We start from the raw sequence: 25,652 nt of genomic DNA, 5'->3' as shown, positions 1-25,652 counted from the left end.
GAACTCCAGGAGCAAGTCACGTGGACAGTTGGGGAAAGAGCATTCCAGAAAGCGAGAACAGCAGGTGCAAAGGCCCTGAGGCAGGAGGAGCATGGTTGGAGGACACAGGAATGAAGCCACTGTGGCCAGAGCAGAGTTTGGGACTCAACAGAAGTGACCAGGAGATCAAGGAAGTTCCCAGGACCAGGTCACATAGGACCTGGGGGCCCTTGTAAGGATGTGGGTTTTTTCTCAGAGTGACATGGGAGCCATTGAGGGTTTGGAGAAAAGGAGGGGCATGATCTGACTTTGATTTTGAAAGAACCAGAATCGTGAAAGGATTCTGGATATATTTTGAAGTTGATTCTGAAAGGATTCTGGATATATTCTGCAGTTAGAACAATAGGATTTATTGATGGGTTGGCAGTGGGAGGTGAAAGAGGCAAGTCAAAGGAGAGGATTCAGATGTCCAGTCTTCTTATCCAGATGTGGAAGTATCTTCTCCTCAAGCCCCAAGAGACACCTTTGGCACATAGGCTCATTTAAGGACCCTGGAGCCCAGAAGATGGGGACAGACCCTGGCCACAGTCCCCCAAGCCTCATTATAACTATTTTCCTCTTTGGAGACACACCCACGGCCCTCCTCATACAGCCTGCTCCAGGGCTTTACCTGACACCATCTCACCACCGTAGCCCTGCTTGACCAGGGAGAAGACCAGCTTCTGCTGGTGGGCACAGTCGATGCATGCTTGCACGGCCTGCTGCAGGACAGCCGACGGCCTCTCGGGCCCAAAGTGCTCGGGGAGCTGCTGTACCTTCCTCCTCTCCAGGTATGGCCCTGCGTTGGCTTGCTTGTTGATGTAGAGGCAGACTGTGGAAACAGACCCACAAAGCCCTCAGCATCGAAGCACGTCAGGCCAGGGGTGGCTCCTGTGCACACTGGGGGTGCCTCAGCCATGTCCCCTTGGCCCTGGTCTTGGGAAACCGAAGGCCAAAGTGGGACCAGTTCTTCCCAACTTAAGAAGTAAAAGAGGCAATAGAGTCAATCACTTCCAGTTGCCAGGGCTTGCTCTCAGAAAGGCCTCCTGGTTGGGAAGAAATAGGCATGTCCCCTCCGATGTACTCAAATCTGAATTGTAGACAATTATGGACAATTGTGGACCATGTATATAAGTGTATTTACGTGCTGGGAACATACACAAAATCTTCCCTTCTCCTCCCAGGAAGCTATCAAGCTATATATAATGTTTGCCATTTTTTTTGTTAACCTTCAGTAATTTAAAAAAATCAACATGTTGCTAATTACTCCAAAGACTACATATTCGATGAAATTCTAAAGAGGATTCTATTTACAATCTCAGGATAATGAACACTCAGCAGTCCATTTAGGTGAGCCCAACCAATGGTCCCCACACTTTTAAAGTAATATACCCCATTGGTAAAAAAATTTTTACCACATGCCCTAACATGTGTTTATTTATTTATAGATTATATACATTCTCAACCGTATTAATGTATTACATACATTTTAAAGATGTAACCAAAAAATAGAAAATTTTAAAGGAGATAAAAAGAAATATTAATAGTAGGTGTCATATTTTCTTCCACATGTTAATGACTCCTCTTATGTCTCCCCCTGCCCCCAGCCCAGGTATGAGCATCTTACCCTGGGGGCCACTAGTGCAGAGAAGCGTTAAAGAGGGACTTTAAGAGGAGACCAATAGGACTTTGGAAGGATTAAACAGTAACAACAAAGTTGAAGAAAATTAGTTTTTATTGAGCACCTACTATATTCCAGGCACTGTGTATCCTTTATCTTGTTTGATTCTCAAGATAAGCCTGAGAATTAAATATTATTACTTCCTCTACTAAAGAAGAAACTGAGGTTAAAAGTGGTTAGTGGCTGCTCAGAAAGCGTAATTAATGGTGCAATAGGGATTTTAACTAACGTCTTTCTGATGTCATGGCCTGTGCTCTTTTCACTCTACCAGGCTTCCTTCTTCAACTAATCCCACATGACTAAGGAAAATCTAATTGCTAAGGGACCTTCATGCCAGGCAGTGTGCTAGACCCTACAGAGAAAATCTACACAATCCCTGACTTCAGAGAACTTAGGGCCCAGAAGGGGAGACAGACCTACTCAGAGAATCACAGGAAGTGATGTGGGACCTTGGCTACAAGAAACATTAGGGAGATGCTAGGAGAGCCCGTCCTGGGAACCTTGGCAGGAAAGTCAGTGAATGCTTTCTGGAGGGATGTACCTGAGCTGAGGTACAAGGGAGGAATAGATTGACCCCAGAGGAAAGATCATTCCAGAAGAAGGAAAGAGAATATGCTACGATCCTATGACAGGCCCTAAAGACTAAGAGCAGGGCCTTGTTGGCCATACTACAAAATTTGGTCTTTACCTAACAGCATTAGGAGAGCACTGAGGGATTTAAGTGGGATGGGGCTGCGGATGGTTTGTGATGAGGGTGAACTATGGATGTGTATGTGTATGTGTGTGTGTGTGTGTGTGTGTGTGAGAGAGAGAGAGAGAGAGAGAGAGAGAGAGAGAGGGAGAGGGAGAGGGAGAGAGAGAGAGAGAGAGAGAGAGAGAGAGAGAGAGGGAGGGTGAGAGAGAGAGAGAGAGAGAGAGAGAGAGAGAGGGAGAGAGACCATCCGACTGCTGTTACTCTTAAGATGGAACTGTTGGCTGGTGGATGCCCCATGAGAGAGACTGGGCCGAGCTCCACCCTGAACTGGACTGGAAGGCACTGGGTGGGATTGAGGGGCATTAGGATCCTTAGGAGATCTGGAAGTACAAACACAGGGATAGAAACTCTTCAAGGTGAGCAGGCTCGCTGTTGGTGCAAAGTAAACGTGGCTCTGAAGATAGTCTGGGCCGCCAACTGCTCTTTCTAGACTCCACCCACCCACAGCAACCAGCTGAACCTAAGATGCATTGAAAACCAATTTTAAATAATCCAAGCTGTGAGACACTAAACTCCTGTTCTCAGAGAATTTGGTCATCCTATCTACTGTCCAGCTGACACACTGAATCCTTCATTTGAGCGACCTCAGTGGCAGCTCTCTAGTTCACAAAGTAACTTTAGCTGGCGGGCAGGCCATCCCAGCCTTGGAGTTCATTCGCCTCACCTACCTGTGAGAGCCTGTGGTGCTGCCAAGCTGGGTATGGTGGCTGCATCCTGAGGGATGGAGCTGAGGTCGGGCTCCGGTGTGCTCCGCGGGGGCGAGAGGGCTAAAGGCGTCATGAGAACCCGAGACTTGAGCTGCAAGAGAGAACCCAGGGAGTCAATGAAAATCTGGAGATGCTCTCTACACTTTCCCAGGATCCTTCCTGGGCTCAGTTAACCACTGCTACTCTGTCATTCTTCCACACCTTTCTATTGTGCAGCTTTGGGGGCTGAACTTCAGATTCAAGTTCACGATCAAGATTCAAGTTTGGGTCACACCCAGAGGCCAGCTCTGCACCCTGTCCTTATAGTGGAGCCACCCAGGAAATGACTGTGTCAGGCAGCGGGTGTGGGACACACAGAGGTGTGAGGAATTGCAGCCTATAAGCCTCCTGAGTGCAGGATGCAGGGTGGGGGACAGTTCCCAGCCTGAACCCCTGTGCTCCTGAGGTTCCTGTGGACAGGTCTTTCCTGACAGCCACCCAGTGACCAATCCTGAAGCTTTGCTCACTCTGCTGAGCTTTCTGTTCACAAAGATCACTGGGTCCTGCTAGAAGAGACAGCAGGGGCCATTCTTCCAAAAGGTGACATGCTTCTCAGGGTTTATTTCCTGCAGTGGAGACCATCAAAGGCTGATGCTGATGCTGCTGGTCCATGGACCACACTTTGAGTAGCAAGGGTGTACATTCTGTTGTTAATGTATATGCAATCCCCATCCATATCCTAACTTGATTCCTGGATTTTTAGGACGTAATAATAATAGTAGTCCTGGAGAAATAGCATTCCTACTGCTAGTTCTCCAACCATTCTACATTCATTCATTTAGGTCATACCAGTGTTTAAGGGAAAAACATTCCAGTGCATGAGAATACCAACTGCAAAGGTCCTGAGGTAGAGCATGCCTGGAGTGTTTGTGCCACATGAAGGAGGCAAGAGTGAGGTTGGAGAGGTGGTAAAACCATGGGGCTTTGCAAGACACTGTAAGTTCTTTGACGTTTGCTCTGAGCTCTTCTGAGCAGAGAAACTACAGACTCCAAACTGACATGTTTAACAATCTTTCTGACTGTTGTATTGAGAAGAGATGAAAGGAGCAAAAGTGAGAGGGCCACTGATCTAGAGTAGATGAACAACGATGGTAGGTTGGATCAGGGTGAGAGCAGTGGAGGTGAAGAGAAGGGGACAGATGCTGGACAGATTTTGAAGGTGGAACCAGAAGGACTTTCTGACACACTGGAGGTAGTGTGTGAGATAAAAAGAAAGAAGTCAAGGATGACTCCGAGGGTTTGGGCCAGGGAGTTTGCAGGTGGGGGAAGGAGGAGGGGAGAGTGGAGACAACGAAGGAAGGTCGGGTTGATTTTGGACATGTCAGGTGTAAGATGCTTAGATCCAAGAAGAGATGGTAAGTAGGCAGATACGTATACTGGACTACAGAGTTCTGGGGGAAAGTCTAAACGGAGATCAAATTTTGGAATCATAAGTAGTGAGTTGATATTTAAGGCTATGATAATGAATGAGATCATCAGAGAATTGAGGGTAGGTGGAGAAGAGGATGATCCATTCATTGAGCCCTGAAAGACTCCAACATGAAGAAGTCGGAGAGAGAGGGGTGACCAGCCAAAGAAACCAGGAACTCTATCCAGTGGGGTAGAAAGAAAAGCAGGAGAGCACGGCACTGCGGGGACAAGATGGAGAAAGTGTCTCATGGAGAAGAGAGTGACCAACCATGTCAAATGCTCGGTCAGACACGGAGGACCAGAAGTGGCCACGTAGCAACTTTTCAACAAGAGAGGCTGTGGTGCAGTAGGTGGGATGAGAACCTGATTGGAATAAGCTTAAGAAATAGTGGGAAGAGAGGAACTGGGTCAGGAAGTAAAGCCAACTCTTGCAAGGAGTCTTGTCTTAAAAAGGAGTGGCCAATTAGCCATAGCAGCAGGAAAAGTAGGACTGAAAGATTTTTGCCCCACAATGAGATACCACCTCACACCCATTAGGATGGCTACTATAAAAAAAATAAGATTTAAATTAAAAATAACACATGTTGATGAGGGTGTGGAGAAACTGCAACCCTTGTGCACTATTGGTGGGAATGTAAAATGGTGCATTCCTCAAAAAATTAAAAATAGAATTACGCAGAAATTCCACTTCTAAAAGAATTAAAAGCAGTGTCTCCAAAAGATATTTGTACACTCATGTTCATAGCAGTATTATTCGTAATAGTCATTGTGGAAGCAGCTACAAATGTCCATCAGCAGATGAATGGATAAACAAAATGTGGTATATACATACAAGGAAATATTATTCAGCCTTAAAAAGGAAGAAAATTCTAACACATGCTACGACATGGATGAAACTTGAGGACATTATGCTAAGTGAAATAAGCCAAGTACAAAAAGACAACTACTGTATGATTCCACTTATATGAGGGACATAGAGTAGTCAAATGCACTTAAACAGAAAGAAGAATGGTGGCTGCTAAGGGACGGAGGGAGGGGGAAAGGGAGAGTCGTTGTTTAATGAGTATGGAGTTTCAGTTTTGCAAGGTGAAAACGTTCTGGAAGTTGGATGCACAGCGACGTGAATATACTTAAACTACTGTACTGTACACTTAGAAATGGTTATAATGATAAATTTTATGCCATGTGGTTTTTATCACAATTACTTAAAAAAAAATTTTTTTTTAATTTTATTTATTTTATTTTTATTTTTGGTTGCGTTGGGTCTTCGTTGCTGCATGCGGGCTTTCTTTAGTCATGGTGAGTGGGGGCTACTCTTCATTGAGGTGTGTGGGCTTCTTATTGCAGTGGCTTCTCTTGTTGTAGAGCACGGGCTCTAGGCACATGGGCTTCAGTAGTTGTGGCGGGTGGGCTCAGTAGTTGTGGCTCGCAGGCTCTAGAGCGCAGGCTCAGCAGTTGTGGTGCACAGGCTTAGTTGCTCTGCAGCATGTGGGATCTTCCTGCACCAGGGCTCAAAGCCATGTCCCCTGCATTGGCAGGTGGATTCTTAACCACTGCGCCACCACGGAAGCCCTATTTTTTTAATTTTTAAAAGATTTTTTGTTGTTGTTTTTGAGAAGGGGGAAATATGTTCTAATGCTGGTGGAAATAGCCCAGTAGAGAGGGAAAAATTGATGATACAGGGGAGTGTGTGGAGAACTGCTGGCATTGAGACTCTGAACAGGTGAGAGAGGATGAGATTTAATGATCTGGGCTATGGCCTTAGAAAGAAACAAGGACTTTTCATCTACTGCAGTAGGAAGGAAGGAGGAATATGAGGCTCTGGATTTGGGTGGATGTGGAGGTGGGAGCTTACAGAAGGCCTTTTGCAATGGCTTCTAATTTCTCAGTGATGCTGGAAGCTGTGTGTGAGGGTGGAGGAGAGTGGGTTAACGAACTAGCGGGGTGGGAGGCCGTGGGGGGAACGGAATCTGGCTGCTGAGCAGCATTGAGGGCACAGTGGGATGTGCAGAAATGAATTTAAATTAATTGAAATGAATTTAAAAGGAGACAGGCCAAAAGTGAGCATGTTGGCTATACAAGGCTGTATGTGTGCAGAGTCTGGGGCTCTTGCTAGAGATCCTGTATAATCAGAAGCAGCAATTAACAATAGATCGTTCATCTTAATTTGAGTTTAGCATTTGAAAAAATTAAAAGGCTCATCATGTAGCAATACCATACTAAGTATTACAAAAATAATTTAAAAGAAACTTCAGTGGTGGGACAGAGTAGATGGGAAACCTCCTGAGACTCAGTCACCATGACTATGGCAGGGTTTCCTCATCTGCCAAGTGTGAAGAGGTCTGCGGCCACTCTGCCTGTTCTCCCAGCTCAGGCACCAAGGGTTCCCCTGGTGGTGTCTCTAGGAGTGGTATCTCTAGGAAGGTACAGCTTGTGATGGAGAGGCTGGTGGTGACAGTCTCCAAGGACCGTGGGCAACAGGCTCTGGAAGAACCTTGGCTAAATCCTCCTTTACAGGCTTAAAGCCCTTCAACGCCCAACATACAGATAACAGTGTTGGTGGGGGAAAATAAACAGGATTAGTAAGTCGTCATTTTCCCGCCTGTGTTCTTTAAGTAAATTACCCAAAGATCTGTGTGATCCTTCCTGAGAAAAATGACAATGATGATGATGAGATGGATGATGATGAGAAGGAGGATGACGGCAGCTAAGACTTAGATAGCAGACACTGTTTACTGTTCAGGTAAACTTCATAATGACCCTAACTTTAATACTTGCTCACTATTTTAATATTTATTAGAGGGGGATCTGTCCAGTGAACCCACCTCCAATGAAATAATATAGTTGGCTGTTACCTCTGCCCATAATTCCTGCCCAGGTGAAGCAATGAAAGGGATTAGAATAAGTCAGCTGGTTGCAGGAAAAACCTTACATATTCATTCATTCATTCAACCTGTAAAACAACTTCTGGGACTTTTGAACAAAGAAGGAACCTCATGCAACTGTGGGTGGTATATGACTTTTAAAAAATATCCTTTTGGTAAGAGGATAAATCATCAATAGGAATATCCTTTGACTCAGCATTCTGAAATTTCTATCTCATTGCTTAATATAAAGAATGAATCATGGGCTTCCCTGGTGGCGCAGTGGTTGAGAGTCCGCCTGGCGATGCAGGGGACATGGGTTCGTGCCCGGTCCGGGAAGATCCCACATGCTGCGGAGCGGCTGGGCCTGTGAGCCATGGCCGCTGAGCCTGCACGTCTGGAGCCTGTGCTCCGCAACGGGAGAGGCCACAACAGTGAGAGGCCCGCGTATCGCAAAAAAAAAAAAAAGAATGAATCAGAAGTAAGGTAACCTAGAAAAGGGAGAGGGGTAGGTCATAGGGGCATGGGAGTCAACTGAAAGAGCTTTCAATGGCCAAACCTGGAGCAACACGAGCAACAGATAAAGAAGGTAGTAGTGGATTATAATTCAAAGTATACAGTGAATATCCATGACTCCATACTCAGATAAATGAGTGACTGACTAAGTAAAAATACATGGGGAGAATCGACAGATCTCCCATGTATAAAAATTCCAAATATTTTATTGTGGAGTATAACTCTTCCTCCTTAAGTGTGGGCCACACACAGTGACTTCCTTCCAAAGAGGACAGTATGGGAATGGGGGGAAAAGTAACTTTACAGTGGAGAAACTGGTCACACACCACCTCAGCCAGGGGATCCAGATCACCATCCACAGTGATAAACCATGTCGATAGTTTGCACCCTTGATATGACGTCATGGGAATGGCACCTTACCTCTGAGATCTTCTTTCCAAAACTCCATAACTCCCATCTACTCAGGGGATAAACTTCAAAAATCCCAAGTTGCAGAACGTTTTATAGAATACTTGACCAATACTCCTCAAAACTGCCAATGTCAACAAAAACAAGAAAAGTCTAAGAAATTTTCACAGCCCAGAGGAGCCTAAGGAGACATGATGACTAAATGTAATGAGGTATCCTGGATGGATTCTGGAACAAAATAGGGGAAAACTAATGAATTTCAATAAAATATGGACCTTGTTTAACAATACTGTATGGTTATTGGTTCACTAGCTGTGACAAATGTACCATAATAATGGAAGATGTTAACTACAGGAGGAACTAGGTGTCGGGTATATGAGAATCCTCTGTAGATTTGCAACCCTTCACTAAACCTAAAACTGTTCTAAAGTATACTTTATTTAAAAAATATCCAAAACAGAATCTGGCAGAATAAACTGGGTAAAATAAAGAGGAAGGAGGGAGGAGAGGCCTCTTTCTTGGCTGCATAAGACTGGAAGAAGATTTACTGCCCAGGATGCCTTGCTCTGACATGCAGGAGCTAATCCTTGGCCTTCAAAGCCAACAGCCCTGTACAGATGCTGGCAAAGTTGGCACCTTTACCTGAAATTCAAAACCTCGATCAAATGGGTAAGGCGACTCCTCATCCAGGGTATGGTTGCCAGTGGCTGTGCTTTGCCTTCTTAAAGCATCATGGTGGGGTGAAGCAGAGGCATAGAGGCGGCCCCTGCCAGCTGGAGTCTCCACCAAAGGGGCTGGGGAATCTGGGATCAGCTCATCTTTCTTTTCCATTCACAGATCCAAAATACGGACCTGGAGAGTTTCTTGCTCCCACTGTCTTCAGGGGAAGACCTTCTCTAAGACATTTGCTAGAAAATCACTGCAAAGAGTTGGGAGGGGATTTGTCTGCAAACTGAGATGTGTGGCCAGGGCACACTAAAGAAGAAGGGATCAGCTGATGTAAAATTCAAGTATTTATCCAGAAATATGCAAGTGTGGAGAAACAGAAGTACTGACTAAAGAGTATTTGTTAGATTGACAACAAGAGGTTAGTAAATGAAGGATACAGAATGTGGTCAGGGGGACTATAAAGATGTGTAGAGCCTGCCTGCACATCAGCAGAGGATGAAGCAGCAAAGCAAAACTAAAATAAGTTCAGGATAGCAGTAGGCACATACAATGGAGCACTAGCTTTTGGGTCTGGGTTCAAAGCCTAGCTCAGTCACTCACTAACCCTGTCCTAAGTCTCACTACTTAGACTTTCAGAGCCTACATTTCCTCATCTGTAAGGTAAGGATAACAGCACCTTCTCACAAGGATGTGACAAGAATGAAGTAAACAGGACTTCCGGGTAAGATGGCGGAAGAGTAAGACGCGGAGATCACCTTCCTCCCCACAGATACACCAGAAATACAGCTACACGTGGAACAACTCCTACAGAACACCTACTGAACGCTGGCAGAAGACCCCAGACCTCCCAAAAGGCAAGAAACTCCCCACATACCTGGGTAGGGCAAAGCAGAGAGATTCCCGCACAGAAGAGCGGTGCCGAGCGGCACTCACCAGCCCGAGAGGCTTGTCTGCTCCCCCGCCGGGGCGGGCGGCGCTGGAGCTGAGGCTCGGGCTTCCGTCAGAGCGCAGGGAGAGGACTGCGGCTGGCGGCGAGAACTCAGCCTGAAGGGGGCTAATGTGCCACAGCTAGCCGGGAGGGAGTCCGGGAAAACTCTGGAGCTGCCGAAGAGGCAGGAGACTTTTTCTTCCCTCTTGGTTTCCCGGTGCACGAGGAGAGGGGATTAAGAGCGCCGCGTAAAGGAGCTCCAGAGACGGGCGCGAGTCGCGGCTGAAAGCGCGGAGCCCAGAGACGGGCGTGGGACGCTGGGGCTGCTGCTACCGCCGCCAAGAAGCCTGTGTGCGAGCGCAGGTCACTGTCCACACCGCCCTTCCGGGAGCCTGTGCAGCCTGCCACTGCCGGGGTCCCGGGATCCAGGGGCGGCTTCCCTGGGAGAACGCACGGCGCGCCTCGGGCTGGTGCAACGTCACGCCGACCTCTGCCGCTGCAGGCTCGCCCCGCACTCCGTGCCCCTCCCTCCCGCCCGGCCTGAGTGAGCCAGAGTCCCCGAAGAGGCTGCTCCTTTAACCCTGTCCTGTCTGAGCGAAGAACAGACGCCCTCCGGCGACCTACACGCAGAGGCGGGGCCAAATCCAAAGCTGAGACCCAGGAGCTGTGAGAACAAAGAAGAGAAAGGGAAACCTCTCCCAGCAGCCTCAGAAGCAGCGGATTAAAGCTCCACAATCAACTTCATGTACCCTGCATCTGTGGAATACATGAATAGACAACAAATCATCCCAAATTGAGGAGCCAGGAGTCAGTGCTGTGCCTCTGAGGTGGGAGAGCGAACTTCAGGACACTGGTCCACAGGAGACCTCCCAGCTCCACATAATATCAAACGGCGAAAATCTTCCAGAGATCTCCATCTCAACACCAGCACCCAGCTTCACTCAACGACCAGCAAGCTACAGTGCTGGACACCCTATGCCAAACAACTAGCAAGACAGGAACACAACGCCACCCATTAGCAGAGAGGCTGCCTCAAATCATAAAAAGTCCGCAAACACCCCAAAACACACCACCAGACGTGGACCTGCCCACCAGAAAGACAAGATCCAGCCTCATCCACCAGAACACAGGCAGTAGTCCCCTCCACCAAGAAGCCTACACAACCCACTAAACCAACCTTAGCCACTGGGGACAGACACCAAAAACAACGGGAACTACGAACCTGCAGCCTGCAAAAAGGAGACCCCAAACACAGTAACATAAGCAAAATGAGAAGACAGAAAAACACACAGCAGGAGAAGGAGCAAGATAAAAACCCACCAGACCTAACAAATGAAGAGGTAATAGGCAGTCTATCTGAAAAAGAATTCAGAATAATGATGGTAAAGATGATCCAAAATCTTGGAAATAGAATAGACAAAATGCAAGAAACAGTTAACAAGGACCTAGAAGAACTAAAGACGAATCAAGCATCGATTAAAAACACAATAAATGAAATAAAAATTACTCTAGATGGGATCAATAGCAGAATAACTGAGGCAGAAGAACGGATAAGTGAGGTGGAAGATAAAATAGTGGAAATAACTGCTGCACAGCAAAATAAAGAAAAAAGAATGAAAAGAACAGAGGACAGTCTCAGAGACCTCTGGGACAACATTAAACGCACCAACATTCGAATTATAGGGGTTCCAGAAGAAGAAGAGAAAAAGAAAGGGACTGAGAAAATATTTGAAGAGATTATAGTTGAAAACTTCCCTAATATGGGAAAGGAAATAGTTAATCAAGTCCAGGAGGCACAGAGAGTCCCATACAGAATAAATCCAAGGAGAAATACGCCAAGACACATATTAATCAAACTGTCAAAAATTAAACACAAAGAAATCATATTAAAAGCAGCAAGGCAAAAACAACAAATAACACACAAGGGAATCCCCATCAGGATAACAGCTGATCTCTCAGCAGAAACTCTACAAGCCAGAAGGGAGTGGCAGGACATACTTAAAGTGATGAAGGAGAAAAACCTGCAACCAAGATTACTCTACCCAGCAAGGATCTCATTCAGATTTGATGGAGAAATTAAAACCTTTACAGACAAGCAAAAGCTGAGAGAGTTCAGCACCACCAAACCAGCTTTACAACAAATGCTAAAGGAACTTCTCTAGGCAAGAAACACAACAGAAGGAAAAGAACTACAATAACGAACCCAAAACAATTAAGAAAATGGGAATAGGAACATACATATCAATAATTACCTAATGTAAATGGACTAAATGCTCCCACCAAAAGACACAGACTGGCTGAATGGATACAAAAACAAGACCCATATATATGCTGTCTACAAGAGACCCACTTCAGACCTAGAGACACATACAGACTGAAAGTAAGGGGATGGAAAAAGATATTCCATGCAAATGGAAACCAAAAGAAAGCTGGAGTAGCAATTCTCATATCAGACAAAATAGACTTTAAAATAAAGACTACTAGAAGAGACAAAGAAGGACACTACATAATGATCAAGGGATCAATCCAAGAAGAAGATATAACAATTGTAAATATTTATGCACCAAACATAGGAGCACCTCAATACATAAGGGAAATATTAACAGCCATAAAAGGAGAAATCGACAGTAACACAATCATAGTAGGGGACTTTAACACCCCACTTTCACCAATGGACAGGTCATCCAAAATGAAAATAAATAAGGAAACACAAGCTTTAAATGAAAAAAAAAAAAAAAAAAGAATGAAGTAAACATTTAGCATAGGGCTAGTGCAAAGTGAGAACTCAGTAAGTATTTCTGATCATTATTGCTGCTAGTATTATAATTTTATTATTAGAAATTCTAGAAATACAAGTGAGTTCCAAGTTTCTTGTTCATGTAGCCATGGCAGGAAAGGGAAATTGCCCGTCTTTCTTCTAGGACCCATCTACATTTTCTACACTTACCCACTTGGGATCACATCTTCCCAAATCTTTGAAAACCCACCCTCCTACCTTACACATTGCACATAATCCCCTTTAAGAAATATTCCCAGTACGTTAAGTATTGCTTAGGCAGGAGCTGCCCTTTCCAAGTTGTATCATTTAAGCTAAGTCTAAAAAGGGAAAAAAAATCATTCCATGAGGCAGTCATTTACTCAACAAATATTTATTGAGCACCTACTGTGTGCAGGAAACTGTTGTAGGTGCTGAGGATACCTCTGTAAATGGGGGAGATAAGGTCATTGTTCTTGATGAGGTAATATCATAGTGGAGGAAACAAATAAGAAACACAACAAAAATGTCAAATTGTGATAAGTACTACTCTGAGAAGTAAAATATGGGGATGTGATAAAAAGGGACCAGGTGACTAGGGTAGGCTGATAAGGAGGTGACACCTACATCAAGATCTGAATGACAAGAGGGAGGCTGAGGGCTTCCCTGGTGGCTCAGTGGTTAAGAATTCGCCTGCCAATGCGGGGGACATGGGTTCGAGCCCTGGTGCGGGAAGATCCCACATGCTGCGGGGCAACTAAGCCTGTGTGCCACAACTACTGAGCCTGCGCTCTAGAGCCCACGAGCCACAACTACTGATCCTGCATGCCACCACTACTGAAGCCCGCACACCTAGAGCCCGTGCTCTGCAACAAGAGAAGCCACTGCAATGAGAAGCCCACACACCGCAACGAAGAGTAGCCCCCGCTCGCCACAACTAGAGAAAGCCTACACGCAGCAACAAAGACCCAATGAGGCAAAAAATTAAATAAATAAAATAAATAAATTTATAAAAAAAAAAAGAGGGAGGCTGAGGAAAGAACTTTTGAAGGAGACAGAGTGGTCAGTGTAAGCCTCCTAAAGCTTGGCTTCTTCAAAGAACCAGGAAGCCAGAGTGGCTGGAATTATGAGCAAGAGGCAGAAGGATGCAAGATGAGGTTAGCTGGGTGGTCAGGGCCCAATCATGAGGGCTTTCTAAGTCAGTGTTGTAGACTGAATCGTATCCCTCTCAAAAAAGACTTGTTCAAGTCCTAACTCCCAGTACCTGTGAATAGGACTTGACTTGGAAATAGGGTATTTGCAGATGTAATCAAGTTAAGATGAGGCCATACGGGATTAGAGTGGGCCCTAATGCCAATGACTGGTGTTCTTATAAGAAGAGGGAAACTTGGACACAGACACAGACACACAGGGAGAATCCCATGTGACAGTGGAGGCAGAAATTGGAGTGATATGTCTACAACCAAGGAACACCAAGGATTGCAGGCAACCACTAGAAGCTAGGAAGAGTCAAGGAAGGATCCTACCCTAGAAACTTCAGAGAGAGCATGGCCCTTCCAACACCTTGATTTTGGACTTCTGGCCTCCAGAACTGTTGTTTTAAGACACCCAGTTTGTAGTACTTTGTTATAGCGCTCCTAGTAAATAAATACAGTCAGATTAAAAAGTTTGGATTTTATTCTAAGAGTTATGGAAACAATTAGAGAATTTTAAGCAGAGAAAGACACAACCCAGTTTTTATTTTATAAAATTAAGTATGGCTGCTATATGGAGAATGGATGGGGAGAGGCAAAATAGAGAAAAGAATACTAGTGAGGAGGTTATCATATGGTCCAGACAAGAGGCATAGGTGGCTGAGCTAGGGTGAAAGTAGTGAAGACAGAAAGAATTGGTTGGATTCAGGTGTACTTTGGAGGTGAAATTAAGGTGATTAGAGAGAGAAAGTGCAAAATCAAAGATAACTTCTAGATTTATTCACATAAACTTTGTTTGATAGTATATTTTTATTACATTAGTTTAAAACATTAGCATTTTACTTGTTGCTCATTTAGTTAACTTTGGGGAAGCCATAATACTGGCTTGTGTCTAAGGTTCAAAACATTCCTCCTCTAATACTCAAGCAGTAAAATTTCAGAATACTACAGGAAACATTCTATGCGGAACTTCTGGGAGAGGACGTGAAAAAGAAGTCGAGCATCCACATTTCCTCATCTGGGAAATGAACACTGAGAATTGACATGATTTCACATTGCCCAATGAGCTGCAGGGGAGTGGTGAGAACACAGGACTCAGAGAGGGCTGGGGTTCTAATCCTGGTTCTGCCCCTGACTCATATGGGACTCTGAGCAACCCATTCAGTGCCTCTGGGCTTCATCTTCCAAAGCCATTAATGCGGGTAGGGTTGTTGGCATTTTTTTTTTTTTTTTTTTGGCCTTGCCACTCAGCATAAAGGATCTTAGTTCCCGGACCAGGGATCGAACCCGTGCCCCTTGCAGTGGAAGCATGGAGTCTTAACCACTGGACCACCTGCGAAATCCCAGCTTGTTGGTTTCTAAGTTCTATTCCAACTCGTAATGTTGTGTATGTACCTTGCATTAGACTATTTCTGAAATCATTAAAGAGTGTGAGATAAAACCAGTGTCAGTGCCATATTTTGAATGTTGATTAGAAGAAATGAGGCATCCTAAATTTCTTTGGAGTTTTGTTTCTGGGAATATAGAAAATTATCTTATTTGGATTAACTGAAAACAACTACCAACAATGGATAAAATGTAAGATTAGTAAAAGTATGGAGGCGCTAACAATATATAAAGGATAATTGGGCCCAAATATAGGTGAAATCTAGACCTCGGAATTGCCATGGATCAGGGCTCACCCAAAGGGCTACAACCTCAGGGTAAGGGTAAGCTAGCTGTAAACTTGTCCTGCCCTACCCCACCCATACCTGACTCTAAGGAAAGTTGCCTTGACACTGGGGGAGGGGGTGTGCAGAATCCCTGGGAAGATATTGCCACAAGCCAGAGCTCACACAGATTTGCAGCTCAAGTTCACAGAACTTGGGCAACCAAGAAAACTTCAGGCTGTGAAGTTAGTTTAAAAATTACCCAATCTGGCAGTGCTCCCAGGTTGCCTGGAGAAACAAACACAAATCATCTCTGGAGAAAGGTCTCAAAGAAGTCCCCAAAATAATTTTTCAAAGTCAGTGAATAACACAGCCCAAACACACAAGGAAGCAAGGAACCAAAGCAAGAATGGGCAATAAAAACACATAGCAGTAAAACCCAGAAACGGGGCTTCTCTAGTGGCACAGTGGTTAAGAATCCGCCTGCCAGTACAGGGGACACGGGTTCAAGCCCTGATCCGGGAAGATCCTACATGCCGTGGAGCAACTAAGCCTGTGCGCCACAACTACTGAGCTCATGCGTCACAACTACTGAAGCCTGCGTGCGACTAGAGCCTGTGTTCCACAGTAAGAGAAACCACCGCTTCTTTCTTCTTATGAGAAACCTGCGCACAGCAACGAAGAGTAGCCTCTGCTCGCCGCAACTAGAGAAAGCCTGTGCACAGCAACAAAGACCCAATGCAGCCATAAATAAATAAATAAATAAATATAAATAAATAAATAAATAAAATAAGATATTTCAATTATCAAACTTAGATTCTAAAAGCAAGTGTGATACTATGTATAAAGATATAAAGAACAAGTTTGAAAATATCTCTGGAGAACAGAAAACTATAAAAAATAGCATAGCAAAATGTAAAAGAACCAAATTTAACTTCTATACAATAACTAAAATTAAAAACTAAATAAACAGATTTAACAGCATACTAAACATAGCTAAAGAAAGAATTAGTGTGCCAGAAGATATGTCAGAAGAAATTCACCAAAAAGTAGCATAGAGACAAATAGATAAAAACTATTGAGGGAAGGTTAAAAGACAATGCGAATATGAGAAGTTTTAACATTAGAGTTTCAGAAAGAATGGAACAGAGATTATATTTGAAAAGATAATGGCTAAGAATTTTCCAGATCTGATGAAAGTTCTAATCCACAGATTCAGGAAGCCCAACAAACTCTAAATAAGATGAATAAAAAAGAAATCCACAGGTAGACACAACAGAATGAAATTGTAGAACACTGAAGACAAAGAAAAAGATCTTAAAATTAGCTTAAAAATACAAAACCTGCCAGGGAACACTCACATAAACCAGATGGAGAGCTGAGTTCTTTACAACAATGGGCCCCAGAAGATAAATGGAATAATACCTTCAATGTGCTGCAAGGAAAATAACAACCTAGAATTCTACACCCAGCAAATATATTTTTTTCCAAAAGTGAAGATGAAATAAAAGTACTTCCAGACAACAAAAGCTAAGAGCATTCATCACTAGAGGATATATATTAAAGGGACTTCTAAAAGATGTACTGCAGGAAATGGACAGTGATTTCAGGTAGAATGTATGATATGCAAAAAGAAATGAAGAATTTTTTAAGTGGTAAATAAGCAGGTGAATCTAAATGAAAATAATTGTACAAACCAAAAATAATTGTTTTGGGGGATTAAAAAAGCAAAAAAGAATTAAGATGTGTAACGACAGTAATATTGACATGGGGAGATAAATGGAGTTAAAGTGTCCTAAGGTCCTTGTATGATCTAGGAAGAAGCAAAGGTAAGGTTAACTTTAGAAAACTCTAGTACGTAAGCATGCTGTAATTTCTAGAGCAATCAGTAATACAATAGAAAACATAGTGCTTAAACTTCAAGAAGTAGAAAAGAAAGAATTATATGCTTAAAAATCCAAAAGAAGGCAGGAAAGACAGGTAAAAGGAACATAGAATGAGTGAGACAAATAGAATACAGAAAATAAGACATAGATTTACACCCAAATTTATCGATAATTACTTTAAATATAAATGGACTAAATGTCTAGTTACAAGATAAAGATTATTATACTGGATGCTATGGATTAAAATGTGTCTCCCCACCAAAAGATGTTGAAGTCCTAACCCCTAGTACCTGTAAATGTGACCTTATTGGGAAATAGGGTCTTTGCAGATGATCAAGTTAAGATAAGCTCATTAGAGTGGGCCCTGATCCAATATGACTGTGTCCTCATAGAAAGGGGATATTTGGACACACAGACAAACATGTACAGAGGGAAGACAATGTGAAGACGCAGGGAGAATGCCATCCACAAGCCAAAGAACACCAGAGGCCCCCCAGAGCTAGGAGAGAGGCCTGCAACAGCAGATCCTCCCTCCCAGCCCTCAGAAGGAACCAACCTGGCTTATCTTGATCTCAGATTTCCAGCCTGCAGGATTGTGAGACAATAAATTTCTGTTGTTCCATCAACAGATGAATAGATAAAGAAGTTGTGGTATATGTACACAATAGAATATTACCCAGCCATAAAAAAGAATGAAATAATGCCTTTTGCAGCAACATGGATGGACCTAAAGGTTATTATACTAAGTGAAGTAAATCAGACAAAGACAAATATCATATGATATCACTCATATGTGGAATCTAAAAAAATAATACAAATGAACTTATTCACAAAACAGAAATAGACTCACAGACATAGAAAATAAACTTATAGTTACCAAAGGAGGGGGGGATAAATTAGGAGTTTGGAATTAACAGATACACACCACTATATATAAAATAGATTAACAATAAGGACCTACTATATAGTACAGGGAACTATAGTCCATATCTTATAATAACCTATAATGGAAAAGAATCTGAAAAAGAATATACATATTCAGTAATACACATATATAAGTAATACATATATCTAACATGTATATATATTAAGTGATATATATGTATATCTAACATGAAATTAATACAACCTTGTAAATCAACTATATTTCAATAAAAATAAAATTTAAAGAATTTGCACTGTTTAAGCCACCCAGTTTGTTGTATTGTGTTACAGCAGCCCTAGGAAACTGATGTACCAGATTCTATTTTTTAAAAATCATGTTTTCTCTCCCTTCCTTCCCCTCCCACACCATCCGAGGATAGCTTTGTCCACGTCCCTGCCCATAGCTTTCCCTGGGGGCACACTTCTCCTTTAGGCTCACTCTTTCTTCACACGAAACTCCCTCAGGGTTCTGCTGAGATTCAGGGAGCAGGGTTAGGGAAAATTGAATACCTCACCGTGTTTAACCTTAGACTTTAGTCTAAAAAACTTGCCTGTTGGAAATGCAAATCAGCTCCAACAACAAGAAGTTTGTGGCCAATGGCCTAATTCCATTCCGAGGAGTCAGCCTGTTTCTGGGTTTACCCACACCTTTTTCTCCTTTCCCTTGGGAGAGATTAAACATGCAAGGGATGGAGGGGCCAGTATCCTTTGGCTTTGTTTATATTTCTCTTACTCCTTAGCATAAGTGAAAATACCAACTAACATTTATATCTGAGTTACACTCAGAATGCTGGTCAGGAAACATTCACCAGATACCGCTGCCCCAGACCTACTGCTTAGCCTCACCCCTGACTATTGCTCCAGCCCTGGGGTGAGGGCAGGAGGGCGGGGATGGTCACAGAAAACCCCAGGAGAGACAGTTCCCCGCCCTAGGGTTAGTGTGCACGGAGGCGGAGGTGGTGCTACCATCCTGCCTGGGTGGGGCTGAGAAGAATGGGTTAATTTCCTCCTGACAGAGGGCAGCCGAGAGAGGAACCAATGAAGCCGTGAAGCCCGTACTCCGTGAGTACGAGGAGACAGAAGGAAGAAAAAGGAAAACAAAAATAACCATCATTGGATAAAGTGGGATGCAGAAAAACAGATCCATCCATGTGAAGTATTTAATAAATGTCGACGCTGCCCTGTGACTCCAACAATCTTTAGTAGAGACCACACATTTCAAGGAATGCTTGCTGTGATGCAGTTTCTTACAGAAACTGGTGAGGGAGCCAAGTTCTATGCATCAGCAGGCGTGGGGTCGGCCCTGAAGACGAGAGTGGGGATATGGAACATACACTTACAGGCATCCTGTGCATAGCAGAGCTCAGAGCAGTGGGGAGGTGGAGCAACTTCTATTGGTTCACAAGAGGTGATTGTTAAATTTTCAGGAATATTGCAAGTTGTTTGTTAAACACAGCAATTATTAAAAATTAAAGTGCATACACTTACAGAGTATTAATTTTTAAAATATATTAAGAACAAAGGCAGGGCTTCCCTGGTGGCGCAGTGGTTGAGAGTCCGCCTGCCGATGCAGAGGACGCGGGTTCGTGCCCCGGTCCGGGAAGATCCCACATGCCGCGGAGCGGCTGGGCCCCTGAGCCATGGCCGCTGAGCCTGCGCGTCCGGAGGCTGTGCTCCGCAACAGGAGAGGCCACAACAGTGAGAGGGCCGCGTACCGCCAAAACAAAAACAAAAAACAAAAAAGGTAATAGATACTCAAAACTTATCACTTTCTAATTATTTTTACTGTTGCATCTGTGTGGAAATAGAGTACAAGAGTGATACTGCAGCACATCTTTTACCAACTCCACGTTCAGGAAAGTCACATTGGTGCCTTGAAACTGGCCATGTTGGGAATATTTACACCTTGGAAATTGGCAAATGCTACAAATAGGGCTGGATTTACTGTTTTGTTGACTTATAGGCTTAAGAGAGTGATGGAGAAAATATTAAAAATGCAAATTAAACTTAAAAGTGTGTCTTGTCTGTAGTCATTACACAGCGAATAGAATGAAAAAACAAATATTTTTTGTTTTCACAAACTATTATCCAATTCAGAAAAGAAGTCAACCACATCCTTGACAAATGAGTGAAATTCCAACATACAACTTCACTGTTTACATTTCTCTCACTCCTTAACATAAGTGAAAATACCAACTAACATTCATGTCTGAGTTACACTCAGCATGCTGGTCAGGAAACATTCACCAGATACCGCTGCCCCAGATCCACTGCTTAGCCTCACCCCTGACCATTGCTCCAGCTCTGGGCTGAGGGCAGGAGGGTCACAGAAAACCCCAGGAGAGACCGTCCCCTCCCTAGGTGCTGCACACCGTTCAGCCCAAGGGAATGGCCCCTGCCTAGTGCCTTTGTAGTCATTTCCCTCGTGGGCCACAGGTGGTACTTCATATGCACCATCAGCAAGAGGGGGACCTTGAAAGTAGGCACAGGAAAGGTTAGATGTCGATTCTTCCCTTCCATACTATTAGGCTGCCGTTAGTGTTCGTAACTATGACTCTTAAGGCAATAGAAGATCTGGATAATCAAAGAAGCACAGAAACCAACTCAACAGTTATAATAAAAACACACTTTAGAAAGAGGCTTTAAACAAATGTTGAAACAAACAAACAAACAACCCTTTCCACTTAAGTTTGAACATTCTCTTAACTGAGATTTTTGTTAACTTGACGTCCTTGTTACACAGTGCCAAGAACACATACTTTTTCGGGGGGGAAAAGGATGACAATAAGAAAGGAGAAACAAAACAAAAGGTTGCATTTACTGTTGCTCTTTAGAAAATTACTTTCTTTATAAAGTGAATTTACCAGTTAATGGAAGACTGTCCTTTAAATAGTTAGCAGAAATTGCTGGCTCTTCCCAAATATCCATGCTCCTTTCTTCATTTATTAATGGAATCCCTGGATTTCAGCTTATCGCGTGGTCCCTCAGCACTACATTTTCCTGCCTCCTGTGGAGCTAAGTGTGGCCAAGTGACTCACTTCCGGCCAGTGAGTTGCTAGTGTGAGGGTGTGTACAACTCTGAAGGTTTCACCCTTAAAGGGGAACAACGTGCCCTCCACCACCTCTGTCCCCATTCTGCTGGCCGAAGTAGTGGGATGGCGGGACCTGGAGGAGCCACCTTAGAGCATGAGGTAGAGACTGTGTCTTAAGATAGCAGAGCAACAATATAAGAGGAGCCTGGGTCCTCCACACGGTGGAGTCATCGAATCAGCCCCACATGGCCTTCCCAGACAGTAACATGAGAGATAAATTAGTTTCTATCTTCTTTAAGCCACTGTTCTTTGGCCTTTGTTACAGCAGCTGAATTTGTATGCTGAATGATACAATTATTAACATTTTAGAACATATAAACTATTTGTTTTTAATATTTCAGGGATGATATTCTTTCTAGAGCATGTTACACTTTTCTTAGCTGGTTAAACAGAGCAAACAGAAAGTAATCTAGGGCTTCCCTGGTGGCGCAGTGGTTGAGAGTCCGCCTGCCGATGCAGGGGACACGGGTTCGTGCCCCGGTCCGGGAAGATCCCACATGCCGCGGAGCGGCTGGGCCCGTGAGCCATGGCCACTGAGCCTGTGCGTCCAGAGCCTGTGCTCCGCAACGGGAGAGGCCACAACAGTGAGAGGCCTGCGAACAGCAAGAAAAAAAAACAAAACAAAAAACAAACAAACAAAAAAAGAAAGTAATCTACTCTTTTTTGAACCAGGAAACACAAATACTATTCTGAACAATAATGCAAGGAGATTGCTGAGGTGGCGAGGGCTGCTGGCCCGACAGTATGTGGCCTCAGGCTGCGGGTCATGGTTAATTCATGCCTAATTCCTGCAGTTTTCCTGACTCCTCTCACTATGAAATTATCAAGGATCTATAAGAAATATATATATATAAAGTGCTTAAGCCCAGAGACTCAAATGTAGAAGTGCTCAGTAAGTGTTACTTATGACTATTATTGCTATTAGTATTAATTATTATTATTGTGTACTGGGAACAAATGGCTATCTTAAAAAACCGGCACTTTTTTCTTCCTGCTTAAATCATAAAGACACAGAAGCTGAAAATCCCGCTATTTGGAGCCATTATAATCAGCTATGTCTACTGAATGGAAGTTAGGGTTTATCCCTGGTGCAGACCCTCTCTCTTTACCTTTTTAAAAAGACTTCCATGGTCTCCTTAGTCATGAAATGTAAGGAAAATCTACCTGTTGACCTTGGGGAGTCTCTGAACCGAGGACCTAAATCAACAGCAGATTCTTCAAACTGAGATGTAAATGTTCTGTTTTATAATGAAGAAAGCTGTTTTTATGGCAGAGTATGGCTCTTCGGAGAAAATATGACGTTAAGAGGTTTTTCCTTCCTTTGACTGGGGTGAGAAGGGGGCAGCAAGGCCACAAAATGATACTCACAGCAGCAAGCGTGCCCCAGCAAAGCGGCTGCAGGCCGGGGCCAAGAGACATGGCCAGATGGGCCCTGGGAGGAGGAATGACCCATGAACTCTGGAGCACTCACATCTGAATGCCAGTTAAACCCTTCCTTTTCTGCCTATAATTTGCTCATGTTATTCTCAAGACTCAGAGAAGAGGTTATATATCACAGCCTGTGTTAGCTGTGCTTGGGTCTTAAAGGGAGAGGCTTATACCCATACTTGGACCAGAGAGAGTTTCCACACGTGCAGGGACACAGAGGTGGTTGACAGAGCAGCTTGGGACAGCACCAGGCAAGAAGCGACAAATGTCAACCAGCACAAACCTGTGATACAGTTGGTACAACCAGGCATCCTCAGAATATCCTGGCTCAAAACTTACCATTTTATTATGATAATATTGTTAATATAAATATAATAATGTGCTGACATAAAGTTATAGTGTTATTATTTTATAACTGATAATATTATTGTATATTTTATTGTTCTAAATTATTAACATGATATCATATAATTATACTTTCAGTATCCAGCTGTGTGTGCAATCTTCTTCCCAAAATATCTTCCCCTTCAAATCAAAGGCTATTAAACTGCAATAATCAAGCTTGTAAGAAATGCGTCTACAATAAAGGTAAACAGACACTGCGGAAGGGTTTGGAAGCATTTTCTTAGTAATAAAATACAAGATCTTTAAGGGTAGACCAAGTAATATCTTATTTCACTTGCTCAGGATTTTTTTTTAACAACTCTGGCTCCCCAGCTGTGTCCCAGGTAGTTAAAATTGCCAAATGAGTGGCCATTTGGTAAATGGAATCAAACTGTACACTTTCCTTGCTGGCATCTCCACAATTAAAACCATTTCATTACTGGTAAAATGGGGCTTCAGGGTCTAAGAAATTGTCAAAATAAAACCGGAGAGACTTAATACGTTGCTAACTTTATTTTGCCAAGTAAGGACATTTTTTTTAAGATTACCAAACGCTCACAATATATGACACTTAATAAACTTTAACACCAAAATAGCAGGAAGCACATATTTCAGAATAAAGGACAATCCTGGGGCTTTCCTGGTGGCGCAGTGGTTAAGAATCTGCCTTCCAATGCAGGGGACACGGGTTCAAGCCCTGGTCTGGGAAGATCCCACATGCCGCGGAGCAACTAAGCCTGTGCGCCACAACTACTGAGCCTGCGCTCTAGAGCCCACGACCCGCAACTACTAAGCCTGCGAGCCTAGAGCCTGTGCTCCACAGCAAGAGAAGCCACCACAATGAGAAGCCCACGCACCGCAGCTAAGAGTAGCCCCTGCTCGCCTCAACTAGAGAAAGCCTATGGGCAGCAACAAAGACCCAACACAGCCAAAAAAAAAAAAAAAAAGAATAAAGGATGATCCTTTAGGTAGAATCATTTTAGCTTTGTGAAGACTTTAGACGTTTTTCTCCTGTCACCAGGAGCGGGTCGGAACTTCATATAGACTGGCACCCGGTTTGGAGCCTTTTTTCTCGAACACAAAGCCCATGGCTTGGGGAGATATCTGGGAGCTGCTGGCCTGAAATAATTCCCACAATTTCCTCAAATATATGGGAGGTGGACTGAAAGAAGAGCTGTGGCCTGTTGTCCCCAGAAAAGAGACCCTGTGAGGCATGGGAATAAGATCCACCTGCCATGTGCAGGGCCCGTATGTCAGCTAACTGTCTCCAAAGCTTTCTTCCTGCCCTGAGCTGTCTCTGAGTGTTAGGAGAACTGAAAACTGCCTTTTTCAGGAGACAGGAAAATTGCAAAGTTGGGTTCATTCCACAGAGTGAATTTCCATTTTTCCTGGCCCCAGAAATGCTGTGTCTGTCGGTAATTTTCTTTCTTGGGTCACAGCTCCCAGGGGAGCAGGAGAAAGGCCAAATAGGAGAGAAAAATTTTCAGTGTGTTTCTTTAGATCCTGGATTCACTCCCTGGCTCTATAAACAGAAGGGCTGCCCTGCTCCAGCCTTTCAGATGCAATTCCCAGACCCCAGCAACTGCATAGGTAGCTGAGCAGAGAGACCTGCCCTGGGCCAGCTTCAGAGACACAATTCTGAAACCGGTGTGCCCATGAGAAAAAGGAAGCTCTCTTTGTTAAAAAAGTAACCAGTGACAGAAGGCTTTGCTTCAAGAGCTGGCTGAGTAAAAGCTTCTTTTACTAAAACCAGTGACCCCCAAATAACTTTAAATCACCTTCCCCCTACCTATTGTGTCTATTTTCCAGCAGTTGGAAGAACTGTGAAGAACCAAAGGGATAGAGGTTGAATTCATTACCAATTCTTCCGGAAGCTTTGTCATTCTGCTGACCTGAAATAATTTCCATACATTTTCCTAAATATATGGGAGTTAATTGCCAATTTGCATTTTGGTTTGCGTATTCAGATCTCAAGATGGAAACATAAGCTCTTTATTTCTAGAAAAATAGACGAAGGAAAACTTCTGAAGCTCATTTTCTAATGCCCGAAAGGCTCATGGAAAACAACTCAATGATCTTTCTTTGCTAGCAGACTCTTCAAAAACATCTTAGAGGAGAAGCTCTCCCTCGGGTTTGGGTTGTTTTATGTGATTTCAGTTACATCAGAGAATTTATTCTCCACCCCACAGCCTCGCCAAATCATTAATTCTTGAAAGAGTAACAGGATTTTCATTTTGCCTGATATGTCTCCTTGTAGCCAATCTTGACGTCAGCGCCTTTTGTAAGCAGGAAACTACGAATTAACACCCTGAATTTTCATGATAAGTCCCCTTATTGAGGCTCTATT

The 25,652-nt window shown here is 43.6% G+C and overlaps 1 protein-coding gene across 1 annotated transcript in view; it reads right to left on the bottom strand.

The window, feature by feature from the left end:
* The window catches only part of SCML4 (Scm polycomb group protein like 4), a 121,690-nt gene that overhangs the window by 36,035 nt on the left and 60,003 nt on the right, over positions 1-25,652 (bottom strand). Inside the window, exons 3-4 of the mRNA XM_060115066.1 lie at positions 3,122-3,251; positions 650-850 (exon numbers count right to left, since the gene is read on the bottom strand). Of these exons, the coding sequence (XP_059971049.1) occupies positions 650-850; positions 3,122-3,251 (331 nt within the window). The remainder of the gene's footprint in view (positions 1-649; positions 851-3,121; positions 3,252-25,652) is intronic.

The sequence above is a fragment of the Mesoplodon densirostris genome, chromosome 12 (genome assembly GCF_025265405.1).
Source record: "Mesoplodon densirostris isolate mMesDen1 chromosome 12, mMesDen1 primary haplotype, whole genome shotgun sequence".
Lineage (NCBI taxonomy): Eukaryota > Metazoa > Chordata > Mammalia > Artiodactyla > Ziphiidae > Mesoplodon > Mesoplodon densirostris.
This window is presented reverse-complemented; position numbering and strand designations above follow the sequence as displayed.